General features: G+C 40.3%; 1 protein-coding gene across 3 annotated transcripts in view; it reads right to left on the bottom strand.

The window, feature by feature from the left end:
• Positions 1 to 3275: 3275 nt before the first annotated feature.
• mid2 (midline 2) overlaps positions 3276 to 15469 on the bottom strand; it is an 88054-nt gene continuing 75860 nt past the window's right edge. For all 3 annotated transcript variants that reach the window (XM_085905485.1, XM_085905486.1, XM_085905487.1), the window contains 3 exons: positions 14558 to 14719; positions 4432 to 4639; positions 3276 to 4082 (listed from right to left, as the gene is read on the bottom strand). In XM_085905485.1, coding sequence (XP_085761611.1) covers positions 3662 to 4082; positions 4432 to 4639; positions 14558 to 14719 — 791 coding nt within the window. In that variant the 3' untranslated portion in view covers positions 3276 to 3661. The remainder of the gene's footprint in view (positions 4083 to 4431; positions 4640 to 14557; positions 14720 to 15469) is intronic.

Raw genomic sequence — 15469 nt, 5'->3', positions numbered from 1 at the left:
TATTGATCAGACTTCATAATATTGCTCCCGTTCTCCATCAAGCTACCAGTCCCTACCGGTACATTTCGAGCAATTGGAGGTTGGGCCATTTTCCTCAATGTTACAGTGAGTCTTCATCTTACATACAAGATAGCATGCACCCAATACCCAGAGATGGTCACTTTAACCTATTTTAACGGTCTGTCCTCCTGGGCACCCTTTCGTCAGTCACTCCGTCCTTATTTATAAAATAATCGTTCCCCATCCCCGTCCGTTATTGAAAAGGGCTCCTTTCACCGGTTCCGTCTCTCAGTCCGGAAAAAAAAAAATCAAAGTCCAACATAAGAAACCCATAGTTCTTCCAAATAAAGAGCACTTCTTGTCCTTCTGCTTGTCTTTGCCCGTCTTTGCACTCAACCTTTAGCGTATACTCACTTTCTAATGTACTCATCACAAGCTCCTGAAAACAAACAGGACAACATTTAGGTTACTTTAAAATATAAAGTGGTGAGTAGTGAGCACTTACCATGTACTTGAGGGTCAAGTGCTTGATATCCTGCACCATTTGGCTCATTTCATTCAGCAGAGCTTCTCTCTTTAAGTCGCCTGCATTTGTCTCGATTCCAGCATGACTCAATTTCAGCCATCTCCAACTTAAGTTGATCCTTAGTTTTATCTTCTCCAACTCCGGATTGGTTTTGTACAGCTCAGCTTTGTTTTTTTCTTCTGGCCACCATAAATAGTGGATTTCACTGGTTTCCCACCAAAAGTTCCCTGTAGTCCATCTCCACACATTTAAGGTAGGCGGCCATATTTAGCTCCTTCTTGGGCCATTATGGGTGACTCTCCACTGAGTGGGATGTGGATATGTTGAAATCATGACCTTGACATGTACCTTGTTCTGCAAGTTTATCACTAATTTGTCCTCGTTTTCGCCTGACCTAGTTCCCCTAATTTGGCTAAGCAATTCCACAGCATTTTGATGAGCCGGACTGAGCAGCTTTTTGGTTGTCGTGCTGACTGCAATATCAAGTGGCTGTCATGTTCGTCAATGACGACATTACCAAAGAAAATCTGGACTCCTTTACATAGAAGGATTTCACACTGCATGGCAGCAAACCAGCTTACAAAATAAAGAGCAAATAGTTTATAGTTCAATGGTCACTGTGTGTGATACTCTTTTTATTGCCGTGTTTGACCACTGACCCTTCAGCGCTGCATGACCTGCCAGCCTTGAGACCCTACTGTCCATGATGCTTTAATACTCTCGTGACAACTAGGCTGAAGTTAATTCACTCATTTTCATAAAGAAAACAAAAGTGCTTTTTTGGATGAGACATTTAATTTGACTTAGATTCACATAAATAACATTGGTTTGTATATAGTGTACAATATACAACTGTAATATTTATTACAGTTCCATTAGTTATTTTATTTTCCTCCATTGATTATTTTCCTCTCAGGCTAAGTTCACAAAAGCAATCCTGCTTGTTTTGTGCTGTTTACTAAAATGCCAACAGGAGAGGAAAGTGCATTTTCTGAGTTGTAAAAAAAAATGACTCACCAAGTTACACAAAAGCAACAGAAGGAGAATCTATTGCAATGTCTCAAGGGTTTTACTCTGCACTGCCAGGGTTGGTTGGAAAAAATCAAAACAAACTATTTGGTATGTTTGATGGATGTTACGTGACAATTTTGTTTTTAATCCTGGCAACACCCTTGCAAAAGAAAATTCACCAAATTTATGACAAGCAACTCAAGTGGAAGAGGTTTTGAAGCTGCAGCACATATCATGCATTGACACACCTGCACAGATGACTCGGAAACATTCCTTCTGATGAGGTGAAGTTCCCAGCACGGCAAGAGTTTTCAACAAAATTTGTTTGTCCTTAGTGGAGGTCTGCGCTCTATTGATTACCATTGTAGAAAAGCCGAGATATACGTATTAGTACGAGACAGTTTTAACATTACAAAGTCCACAGCATCATGTAAATTTCCTATGAAACTCAAGTGAAAGGATGCTCAATTAAAATGTAAAACACTGTTGGTTGAGGCTACAATTTAAATGTTTTGTCCATTGTTAAGAGAGAAGGGAAGCAATGTTTGACACATCAATAACAGCAGCTCCTTTATGATTTTTGAGTTGTGACTTTGGTGTCAAACCATCTGTCGTACCTTCTATGTGAAAACATGAGTGAAATTGTCACCCTTCACAATGCAATGGACTAAGTCGAACTGAACGGGTGGCAACAGATGATTTGTAAGTGCATTGCGAGCAAATGTGCAGGTGTGCATTTGACAGATGTGTAGAACTTGACATAGCTACTGAAATCACACATTGAATCTACAGTGTTTTCATGCATTATCACAAACAGGCCAAGCTTAACAAAATTAAAATGTGGAATTGTGTGTGCATGTGTGTAGACACCCGACAGAAAAACACAACCATGCTATGACATTGTGACAGTTAAAGTGTAAAATCGACCCCGTTCCCCAATAAGCATTATGAAGTTGTTTATCGATATTTTATGTGCTAAAAACCACAACATAATGTCTTTGGGAAGTAGCAATGTGAAGGACAGTCAAGCTGTCACTTTCCCGTTAAGATCCACTGATTTCACGGGACCTACTTACAGCAAACACCAATAGAGGGTAAATAGTGTTATTAAATAGTCTTTTGTGGATCTGTTACAATTAATAATAAAATTAAACATCTGTCATAAATAACATTTATCTTTTTCAATAAAACTCTTATTATACAAGTTCAGTTGTCACACAATGCAAAATTGACCCCTTATGCAAACATACTATTGTGTCAGTTCCAAGTGTATAGTCAAGGAATTTACAGTAGATTGTGAGGAAGCAACACATGATCAGTGATATTTGTTGTTTTGGCTAGATTATGATGGAAAATATATTTTACGAATCCCAATGGTCAAGTGGAAACCCTTTCTCTTTCGCACTTGGACCTCTACCTTGACTGAAATCTGGAAGAATCAAGTAGTAAGTCCACAATAGGTCAAGAAATGATAACCCTGCCTGATAGAGCAAATCCTCTTCTTCAGTCAGTACGTTAAGATGTTCTACTGCTGATAAAGATAAACTGAGAAAATATACAAAGTGCTGTCCTTTTAATTGCAATTCACTCACACTGGACCTATAAGTCACCTGCAATGGGAAGTCAAAGCCAACACTTCAACTACTGACTGAGAGTCACAACTTGGAGTATGTGCAATGTGTACTAGAGCGTGCTTGTCACCCATGGTAAAAAAACAAAACAAGATGAATCTTGATCGTGTCTTTTTTTTTTTTTTTCAAGTTTCATTAGCACGAGCGGAGTGAAGTAAAAAGCCTCTGGGTAAAGAAGATCTAGCTAGAACTCTGTTTCAACTCTGCAAGCTCACTGCAGTGATTCAGATACAAGTCAATAAAATGATACAATAAACTATTCTCCCATGTAAACGTACTGAGTGAGTTTGGGATATAAATGTCAACTCTAGAGCTGTTTCCAACTGTCTAACCTCTGATGGATAATTAAACATCGTATATGACCTCAAAGGTTGTAATATTTTCTAGAGTGGTGTGCATATTTTTACACTTTCTATATCCAGTAGAAAGCTATTATGTACGTCCACTCACTCATACTCTGCAGTCACACGGACCACTTGGATCAGGACTCCCCTCAGTGGCAGGCCTTCATTCCGGTCAAATAGGGGGATTCTTGCCGGCACAGGCCCATTTGCTGCTGCTGCTCTTGATGATCTAGAGACATACCCTCCACAAAATCTGGCACGGGAAGCCCTGAGAGGATCATGACCGACTTGTTCCAGATCATGAAGGTGGGTACGACGGGTAGGAGGAAGGAGATTTCAAAGGTGTGAATGTGATGAGAGTTCATGGCGTCATAAAAGGACAGTGAATTGTTGTCGTAGTCCAGCAAGACGCCTAGACGCCTCAGCTGCAGGCTGGCCTCCACCAGCATATCCTTGCCATCGTGGCGCACCATAAAGTTATTGTTGCAGCGTGAGAACACCCACGACGACGAGTTTTTGCCACTCCATTCATTTTTAGGCGCTGATTTATAAGACACGCCGATGGCGTACCTGTGGGGATAAAAGCACGTTTTGGAATATATTAACCACCAAGAAGCAGTGTCCTCCTTAATTACTTGCACAGTCAAGCTACCTCATGCTGAGGACACACAAGACAGACATAGGCACTTGGGGTTCTTCCTGCAGGAAGTGGTCTACTTCAGAGCCAATTAGTGCTAAGAATATAATTAGGATAAAAGTACACACTGTGCCGTTGTGCTCTTGTGGATGTGCGCCTGTGTAACAGCCTGAATTAAAACTCCCAGAAGAAAGCTATTTCACTTCATCAAACCTCCTTGCGGCCTTATATAACGCACTCATAATCATGTTTGTGAAGTGTGTGCGTGTGCGAGTTTCTCACCATGTGGATGCTCCCAGCAGCACCTCCCAGTAGTGACACCCGCTGTCAATGAACACATTACCGGCGGCCCCGTACGAGCCGGTTCCACCAAAGCGTTCGGGAGTGTGACTCTTTTTCAGAGAGCTCTCGTCCTTCTCCATGGTGAGGCAGTCGTTAGATAGACGCAGCTTCTTGTGCGCCGTTTTGGGATCCAGTTTGAATGGCTGACCTGGCAATACACAAATATTAGTGACAAGGTGATTATTGTCAGCACAATCTAGTGTTCTCTAACAAACAATTGCTCTTCAATGCCACAAGATGGTAGTAAAGCCCCGCTTTTCTAATCTTATAATAGGACATTGACCTGAGCACACACGAGTATCACTAAACAGTATGTTTTGGGGCAATTAATGAAAGATAGTAAAGAGACAGCGTGTATTTTCTAGTGCCATCTAGAGTTAAACTAAAACAGTGCAACAAAGTGCATGCATTTTGAAGCTCGTACGCTACAGTGCCACAGAGAGACCACACGTTTAAAGCCTACCACTAATTTTGTCAGCAGAGGTGCAGGCAAAATGGCGTGACAGTTGACTTCTAGTATTCCTACAAGTGAAAAAGTAAGTGCAATGCAATTGTTACACATGCTGTAGTCATTGATCCAGCACCTACAGCAACCTGAAGGCTTAAATCCAGATGCATTACAACATAGGTGTCAAACGCAAGGCCCGGGGGCCAGATACGGCCCGCCACATCATTTTATGTGGCCCGCGAAGACAAATGGTGCATCAAATTCGTGTCATTACTAGAATTGCAAATTGTCTTCACTTTTAATAATATCTTTCTTTTAAAATATTTGACCAGTTTTTACTCGTCTGATTTGAAAACGAGTTATTTGTCAGTTTGTTTTGTAGCTTGAACTGTATATAATATGAGGTGCTCATACATTTATTTGGGTTGACAGTCATAATGGCCCTCCGAAAGAAGCTATGGCTACAATGCGGCCCGCGAAAAAAACGAGTTTGACACCCCTGCATTAGAATGTGAGTTTTAAGAATCAGTGAATTGTTATTATCAGCAGTTGGTCTACCACAGACCAAACAACCACAACAATTCACATCACTTAAGCCTCTAATTCAAAATGACAGTGTCAGTGCTGAGTCATTCCTATCTTGTCTATAGTTATTATCGCTCAAAGGTGTGGACAATGCAGGAGCTGAGGGAGAAGAAATGATGGCAGCAGCAGGAAAGGGGAAATATGAACAAAAAGTGGGTTGAGAAGTGTTTGTAGAGACCTCAAGGAGAGACATAAGGAGAAAGTTATTTGTGAGACAAGGAAAGCGCAGTCGAAACTTCAAAGCTTCTCGCAGCCTTGGTGAAAACATTTCGTGAGAGTGGAGAAAGGCAGCCGGCATCCTCCTCTGTGCCTGCCATCACACAGACTTCAAAATTAGCAGAAGGAAACTTTGAGTGAGTTGGAATAGTGGATAAACGCTGGCATCATTTTGCAACAATTCCATAGGCAACTCATGTGTCAATACTGACAGCAAATGCGTGAAAGTGGAAATGATGTGGCAGGAATGAAATGCAACACAATCAACTGAATCAAACCTGGGCAATATTTGCTATGAGACAAAATAGTCCACTCTACAACAAGCTGTACAATTTGTTTATGAGTTTCCATCCACAGAGCAATGACGGTATCGTTAGTCACAACAAACTGTGGCAAAAATGTAATTCAGCAGGTTTAAGCAAACATAAAAAAAGACTGAGAAATATCCACAACTGAATTGTGGAGATGATTTTCTTTTTTGTAATTTGGTGAGCAGCTTGAATCCTTCCTTCCCAACTACAGAAAAACTTGAGAAAACTGTCTGATAATGTGCCAAAACACATGATGTATTTTACTGTGAGCCTGCGAGCCCGGCTTTAAGTCCAATAAGGCTAGAAAAAGGATGAGGTTCATTATTAGATAAGTAGGCCAGTGTCTTCTGGATCAGAATTGGATTCTGGCTCTGTTGGCGCAAAAATTGTAGGGATGTGGAGGCATAAGAAAGTTTCTTGAAAATTTGCAGTGCATTTTTCACTATTTTGAAGCCCCTTTTACATCAATGATATTTTTTAACGATTCAAATTTGGCACAATGGTAATAACAACACTTATCTGTAGGTGTGTCAAAGTTATTTTGACTTAAATTGCTTTTATTTTATAACAAATAAACATACTGACCATTTTTTTCTCCTATTTTGTTGATAGTTGGGGTTGGTGGCGATCGTTGTGCTTCTGAGGTCTATTTTGTTAACACTTGAGTTTTAAGCATTCACTTAATGAGACCAGCAATTTGGGCGAAACGGGTGGGAAATTGAGAGGGCAAATGAGGCGAGAGACAGTTAGAGGGGAGAAGTTGATGGGATAATTCCAGGCTGAAGATTGTCACTGTAAACTTGTAGGAGGTCATCTGCATCCCTCTTAGACCTGACATTTAACTGTGACACCTCTAGCTTGTTGGCTTGCTCAGCCTCCCACGGCTTAATGAGACACAATGAGCCCCCCTCGCACCCGACCCCCTCGCTCTCTGTGTCCTTCCCTTCATCTCTCTTTCCCTGTCCTCTCAATCTCATCCTCTCGCGCCCCCCCCCCCCCCTCCAATAATCCGCCTGCTGAGTGAAACCGCTTGTGGATTTGAGAGGACGAGGCCAACGTGCTGCTGGCAGCCAATTACATTAATGCGCTTGCTTCTTTGAACTGCTTATCGCTGCCAGCGCAGCCTCTTGCAAACACTGGGGCCCTCTGTCATGGCTTTCCAGGGGACAACTCCTGTGAGCCAGGGGCGCCTGAGGTTGGAGGGGAGGAACGTGAGGACAAACACACTCGTGAGTTGAACTGGCATGAATCAAACACAGAACACAAGATCCTAAAGCTATTTCTTTGGCAGGTGCCACTAAGGTTTCAGGCAACTTTGTTGTATTCTGTGGTTAGGTTAATATGCATTAGTTGTTACCACGATCCACTCAGTCTGAGTGTTTGTTTAAGTTGGCTCACCCTGTGTTTTCCTATGTTTCCCTTAATTGGCACGGGGAGGAGTTAAACAAGGTAGAGCACCTAGAAGCAACTGGTAATCAGGTCCAAGTCATTAGCCTGCGGCCACACAAAGAGGATGCCAGATCATCCCTAGATCTTTATTTGCTGAATTGTCTCGCCCTTTTTGGATTCTGCTCCTAGTTGAATTATTTTTTGTGAGTTTGTTAATAGAAAGTAAATCTGCTATTTTTGCTAAATCTGCTATTATCCTCCTTGCTTTCCTTCTTTTAGTCACCGCTTCATTGAAATGTGTTTCATCCTCGAGATAATTTGTATAAATGTATCAAATGATACATTTGAAAAATCAACTTGGAACCAAATGATTTTATTTCATGCAACCTCTTCATCAAATAAAATATAGCTTTTATGTTTGTCCTTTTTGCTCCTCATAAGTAGCACCTTCTGTTTACACTTTGTATTTTGTATGACCAACCCACTATTTATCAGTTTCACTCGAGTCGGGATAAAGCCTTTTATGATCTCCATGTACGCTCTGTGTCTCCTTTGAGGTCTGAACAGTTGCAGTTGTACCCAAGAAAGAGTATATTCATACTCAGACAGTGCAGGTCTCCACCAAGCATTAAAGGTCTGTGAGACCAATAAGCAGCTGTCAACTAGAATCTTGTTCATTCTAATATACTGAGGATGGATGCAAAGTAAAGTGCATGTTCACATTTCTACCAAATGTCTGGTAACAAATAAAGGTAACCAGAGATTTACTATCATTCTATTGTGAGGCTGTACCAATTAAACAAGTTTCAAACTGTCTGCCCCTTTGATAGCTGTTTTTTGTACGGTTGCCTTGAAGCAGTGCATTGTTACAGACTGGAAGGGCTTTACTGTTAGAGTCAAAAAGTGATTTCCATTCAGCTCCATTACACTGGGTACATTTTGTAAATGGAACCATCTGGCATCAAGTGAAAATTAGTACACGCTGTTATATTTAATAAAATCTATATGCACACCAATGAACTGGCTAGATGTATGGGGAATCGGGATGACTGGAAGCAATGATGGAAAGCTCGTCTGAGGATGACCTAGAGAGATATATGAGGTACTATGAACTACAGCAGATTATGCCACGCTTAACCAAACAGTACAGTGATAAGATCACAGTGTTAAACATGGCATAGGAAATTTAATGTCAAATCTCTCCCACTTGTAAAAATGCCATATGTCTTTGAGAAATACATTCTGTAGCCGTGCTAGAAATATGAAATGAAATATTTGTCTTGTACTCTCCACTCAACACCACATAACCGTCGCCATCGTCTCCTCTTCCCTCGTCTCCGCGCAACCTCCCACTGTTTACCTAAAAGCCTCTGAGTTAGTTTGACATCTCTCGTCAGGGATGCACACTGGGTAAATATTATTGCAGTCTCTTTGAAAGAAACTCAAGAGCTATGTGTACCCCCCCAGGCACCTTGACTCATGATATTTTCAGCCTGGTTTTTAGACTTAGTTAAAGTAGAGGGGGCCAGGACACACACATATATATACTACATATATTGCCACACACACACGTGCAGACACATATTCGGATACTTAACAACAAGAATCTTACGTTTGAGTATCAGCATTTTTTATCTCCCTGGATAATTACATTGAATTTGTTATAGTCATACACATGTACATAGTAGAACCAATATATGTAATGTATGATAAATTACATATGATGTGAAGAATGTTCCAAAGCTATACTCTTAGGATACATGTACAATTAAATTGTATAGAATAAAGAAGATATTTTACGGTCATGCTAATGTTGGAATGTCTGAGAAATAGGTTTAAAGGTTTACTCGGTATATGAGCTGTTACTTGTATAGCCCATTTGTACCTTTGAAACTCAAAGCGCTTCACACAAATTTCTCATTCAGCTCCTGTTGACATCAGGAGCATCAGTGTGTTGCTCAAGGACACTTCAACATGGTCACAATGTCTAGGGCTCGAACCCCCGAGCCTATGGGTTGGACCACTCTACTACTGAGCCACGCCACCCCATTTGCTTTAATGTTTCAGATTGCTTTTGACCACAATCAGATTGTTAGCTGGAAAAAAATTAACATCCTCGATTGTTGGATTTCCACTGAGTGTGCATCCATGCCAGATGTAATGGAAACGTGTGCTTTCTGTTCTGCATGGCCAGATAGCCACTGACCTGTAGCACTCAACATTAGGCTGGAGAGATGCAACCACACACATCTAAAATAGCAACTGCGTACATTACTGATATGAATTCAATAAAAAGTCAGCCAGACAGCTGTGTCCGAATTGTCCTGTTAGCAGACACTCTAATTACGTTGTGCCATGCTCAGATGTTAGGGTAATTCAATTTTATGCCTATAATACTGTGATTTAAGCTCAAAATTAATGACTAATATTTTATTTCTAGCTTTCCTTTTATGGAAGGGTTAAAATGGAAAATCACTCATGTTTTCCTTATAAGATTTTCCGGTGCATTTGTGCTGCTTTAAAAAAGGTGAAAGTCACAAATGAGAAAGTGCAGGCATTATAGACACCATTACCTTGTTATATAAGGTCGGGCAGACATGTTTCAAGATTGGTCTCACAAAGGCTACATTGCATACCAAAAGTACAAACTACCCCGCCGAGGGCGTGTACAGGCAGGTTTTTTGGCGCACTAATCTAACGTCACATTTGAACAACATCCAGAGTTTCCCAACAGATGAATGGACATAATGTGCGATCTGTGTGTATTGCCAAACGCGCCCATGGTTAGGATAATTACCAACCATAGTAAACTGGGCTTGCACTGGCACATACGTATTATCAAAATGTGCCCATCTCTACGCACCAAGCACACGTGCACGCTCCATGAAAATAATTTCTGTATTTTGTATGTAAAATATATCTTATGTGATGTGAGTCCTAGAACTTTTCTGACCTCGTGCCAGAGGTTGGCTTACTTTCTTCATCTGCACGGGAGAGTCGACTGTATTGGTGGATTAAAAAGCAGAATATTGAGGGCACTCACATCTGCAGACACTCGTCCCTGCAAAAAGCTATTTGGTGTCTTTAGTGCACTCTTCCTCTCACTTTTTCTGTCATCCACGTGCTTACTCTTCTCCACTTAGAGGTTTCTCACGCCACTTTAGGATGAGAATGGATGGTCCATGGCCAGTGTGAGTTAAAAATGGGGAAATATGGGTCACAGCAGTAAAAGGTCACACAATTGTCGACCCTCCCCTTTGTCATACTTAATTCATACATGCTTTCATGATGCTGCGACACGTTTTTCACAGTGAGTACCTTAAAGCGCAGTGAAACTTTTATCAACAATAGTAGAATGCTGCATTAAGCCATGGTCGAGTTTTACTGTTTGAGTCTGGAGTAACCTAAAAGCTGGTGAAAGCCTTTACAATGTAACAACAACATGGTTTTAAGTGGTGTTTCAATCAAGTCCACTGTGTTGCACCAGACAGCCAGTGTGTGAAACCTGCAAACAATCTATTACGAGAAAATTGAGAAAGCATTACCGGTGTTACAACAATTGGACCTTTTCTGCTTTCCAAGAGTGAAAAGCAGACATTTAGAGACAAGAGACAAGTAAAGTGTTTGATGCCAACATTGGATTAAATCACAACATTGGGTAATAGAAAAATACCAAATGCACATTTCTTCAGTCTGTCTTTAACTGCATGGGTGAATGGAATTTTAAAATCTAACGAGAGTAGCTTGCAGATTTTTTCCTAAGCATCTCTTTGGCATGAGACCCAAGGTCCTGTCATAGAAAATGTTTCCTTCAGGCTAAAGTGACAGATGGCTGCAAAAACGGGAAGATGAGGTGGAAAAAAGGGCGAAAGGAGATCGTATGTCAAAGTCCCGGGGATCAGAGGACAGAGTGGCAGGGATGAAAGTGAGGAGATTAAAACCCAGCATGAGACAGAGAAGAATCCAATTTGAAAATAAACCATTCAAATGAAGTTAAACTTTTGCCATCTCTTTATGGTATACTTTTTTTGTGAATTGTGTGACTGAAGGTCACACTTGAACAATGCATATTAAATAACCATAACTAACCATGCAAGTCTACAGAGAAAACATTTTTTTATTAAAAAATAATAGCATAATTCATTTATGTTGCCTTTTGACCGTGATGCATTTGCATGGAGGACATCTCAAATTAATTTGTAAAACAACGATTATTTTCCCCATTAAAATGATATACACCGAGGCTGTACCTCACAGCACTCGTACACTTAATTTACATTTGCTCCTTAAGCACACTCAACTTTAAGAAGGGTGTGATCGGTCTGCACCACTCAACATTTATAGCAAAACTGTCCTTAAATCTTATGGAAGTGTTTTATGGAACCAACTTTACTAGACACCAAGACAGTCCATTTGAGAATATGGAACTCATAAAATATGAGAGCTGAAAAGTAAATCAAATCTATGGGTCCATTTAAATAAACACTAACATTGTATTATAACGCTAATAAAGGAAGACTTTATCACCAGGGTTGTTTTATTATGCCACAGTGGTGGCATTTGTTGCAGGTATTTCTAAAAGCATTTGGAAAAATAAACTGAAGTGTGAAGCTGAAAGCATACTATCAAGTATGAGGTATTTAGTCTGGTCAGGTTCTTCCACATCTACCTCATTCAAACAAACCTCTTTGTACCAGTTATGTCATGCTAAAATGGGTATGATGAGATTTGCATCTTAATACTCTGGTATTGTCTACAGGTATGTCACTTTTGCTTCAATTACCATAGTATATTTTTTATTGTAGTCAGATTGTAATGTAACTTCATTGCAAGAAAGTAGACGATAGCACAAATTCAACTTTAAATGTTCCCCGACAGCATGTCATGCCCGCATCACATCGGTGCTCATGGGCATGACATTGTGACTAGCTGGAAGCAAAGGGTTGGGACTCAGTCAGTTGCGTGTGGAAGCGACGATACATTTTGTTCGGCTTTGCTCGTCAGAGACAATGTGAGTGGTAACACTTACCAGCAGCCATTACTTGTCACACCATAAGGTGTGTCTTTGCATTTGCAGACGTTTATTAGTGAAAGGCAGGTGATGTCAACAGATTAGCACTGTGGCACGACTAAGCAGTGTTGGCAACAGAGTCCTAAAGTACTTTAAGCAATGCAAACAAAACACAATGCATATAAAACATTATTTTATATGTTAAATATTCATACCAGAGCTCAAACTGTGGAATAAAAGAATATTGGTCTTAGAGATGCAATGCAATTAAAAAGTTGGTTATTTTGGTTTTCAGTCTGACAAACTTTGAAGTGGCTTCAAGCGCAACTTTTCTTTTTTTTTTTAGCATTTCATGTTGTTTTACTCAGCAGTGTGTTCAGATTACAGTTAATCCTCAATGCGGCGGCTCGGCTGCTGACAGGCGCTCAGAGGAGTCATCATATCCACTCTATTTAAGCTTCACTGAACTACTTTTGCAATTTAACATCCCGAATCAGCTACATGGCTCGAGTTTCTAACTCTACATCCCTCAACATTGCAGAGTGCACTGCCTTGAACAGTGGTGGTGTGTGTATTAACATGGTGACCTTAGATTACTTACTTTAGCCATTTATAATATTGGTAAGAATTTCAAATGTGCTGTTGCTAAATGTTACAGTTAAAAAGTTTACGCAATTTTCTATGACACTCATTTATTGTATGTACGAGTTGTGTTTATATAAAAATGGCTTGGTGCTGGTGACAAAATGAAATGCGTCAGTAGGAGAAGTCAGAGAGCAAATCAAAGTAAAATTCAAACAATTAAATACTTCACTGTTTTATATAACTTCTGTTGCCTCTATGGTGATAATATCAGACAAACATCCAAGGCAGTCGTATGCAGTGAGTCATTCCCAATCACTGCTGCGTTGGTGCTTTGTGTTTTTTACATCAGGCACCTTGTTGGGAAGCTCAATGGTCCCAAGAAAGATGTTGAGTTCATTAGGGCCAATTCATATTTTCGTGTTCATGATTGTTTTGTTTACGCTGTAATTCTTGTATGAATATTTTGCTGTTACAGAAACAAACTATGTTTACGTAGGCTTTTGCCACTCTAAAGTACTGGCATATATGGCAAAAAGAAAAAATTACAGGCGTTGTCAGCACCGTGTCATCTCTCGGAGTGGGTTTGGTGAAACATTTTTTTTCCTCACAATAAAAAGGTTACATACCACAGCTTGAATTCTTTCTTTAATGGGTATCTCTCTTCTGCTCATCTTTGACGTATTTATTTGTGTAGTAGAAGTTCTCTTACCTTGCGAGACAGTTTCACCAGACACGATTTTCATTGCTCACAAAGAAATATGATGGCCTGCGAGTTGTGAATTGTAATGGGGCAAGGAACAAAGGAATGGTTGTAAAAAAACAAAAAATATCTAATATGTTGTGATTTGTATAAAAGGCTTTTCGAGATCAAAAGAAACATTTTCCAAAGCAAGTCTTGCAACATCACCATTTCACTACGCTCTTACCTTGGACACACTTGGTAAACATCGGAAATTATGCCAACTATTTTTTCTTCTGTTTTTTTGTGACGTCAAAAGGCTTTGTCTCTTATCAGGCCGCCCATTGATCGCTTGTGGCTATTTCTCGGAGCTGTCGCTGCTTCATGTTGTGATCTGGAGCCCTCCGAGAAATGGGACACACCTTCGTTCTTGTAAACGCGCTTAGGTATGCGCTAAATGGTAGAACTGGGAGTAGTCCTTAAAGTAGTAGTGGCGTCATTACGCCTTAAAAATCCACAAATTAACTGCATTATTCAAAGCTTGTGAAAAAAGCAGTGCCTTATAGACTAGAAATTCTGGTGTTTCTGAAATATTGGGATCAAAGGATCAAATGTAAGCTCATTGAGAGAAAATCACTTATAATATTATGATAACTTTTATTAGTACCACTATCCATTAGTGAGAGGGAGAACAATGCATTCCTAATAAAAAATACCCTAACGCCACTGTGGGCTTTGCACAAAATTATAAACTAAAGGACTTGTACAAGCCATCAAAAACAAAACTAATAAAGCTTGTAAATATTCAACGAGAATCTGCAGACACGTGCCACATGACTTACTGTTGGTTTTGAGACGGGCTGGCTCACTGTTGCGGCTTCCTGCCTGGTTGATAGCCTTGACGAAGAAGACGTAGCGCGTGCCGCTCTGCAGGCCATGCACTGTGTAGTGGTTCTGCTTGATGTTGGGCACAATCATCCAGCTGTCAGCAGAGTTGTACAAACCTGGAACACACACAATAACTCCCTAAGCGACAGTGTTATGCTAACAAGGAAGGTTAAGCACAGCAGTTCTCTTTGATTTTTAACTGGGAACAACACAACATTCTCCCCCAACTTTTAAGCAGACCCGTGTTATCTTTCCCCTCAAAGCACACCGAGTCATCAAACCGTGCAAAAGCTTGGCGAGCCCACGGCCTCAGGTGTTATGCAACATTTATGTGCATGTAGTGATCCGTCTCGTTACCTTTCAGTCAGGTTTAATATGCCATGCGCCCCTGGTCAGGGCTGACTTTGTTACGCTCATTATCGTGAATCTTGAACGCCTTAACAACAGGAGACAGAGATACGACAGGGGGGATATGTGCACTACAAGCCCGGCGGTGAAAAAATTTAAAAGCTTGTCATGTTCAAATGTCTGGAACGACAGGCCAAGCTCACATGATCTCTACCTTATTGAATCGATGCCATGTGTCGACAGTAATTCACTTTTCACCACTAGGATGCTTTCATGATTTTTTTTGTCTCTCAATACTGTAATCAAAACTATTAATTTTAAAAGAAATAGACATGCTTGTGTATTGCTGACTATTGGTACAGGCTTCCCAAGTCTAATTTACAGGACAATTTGGTTTTCAATTCTCTCCAGTGTGGACAAATATCTGTGTTCTGATCCAAAGAAACAAATGGATCAGGAGAAACACAAGCCTTTATTTATATAGGATGTTAGCACATCCATCCAGCCATACTGTACAC

This window comes from Syngnathus leptorhynchus, chromosome 2 (assembly GCF_054491065.1).
Source record: "Syngnathus leptorhynchus isolate UIUO chromosome 2, UIUO_Slep, whole genome shotgun sequence".
In the NCBI taxonomy this organism is placed as follows: Eukaryota; Metazoa; Chordata; class Actinopteri; order Syngnathiformes; family Syngnathidae; genus Syngnathus; species Syngnathus leptorhynchus.
The sequence above is the reverse complement of the archived record's forward strand: the minus strand, read 5'-3'. Positions and strand labels throughout refer to the sequence as shown.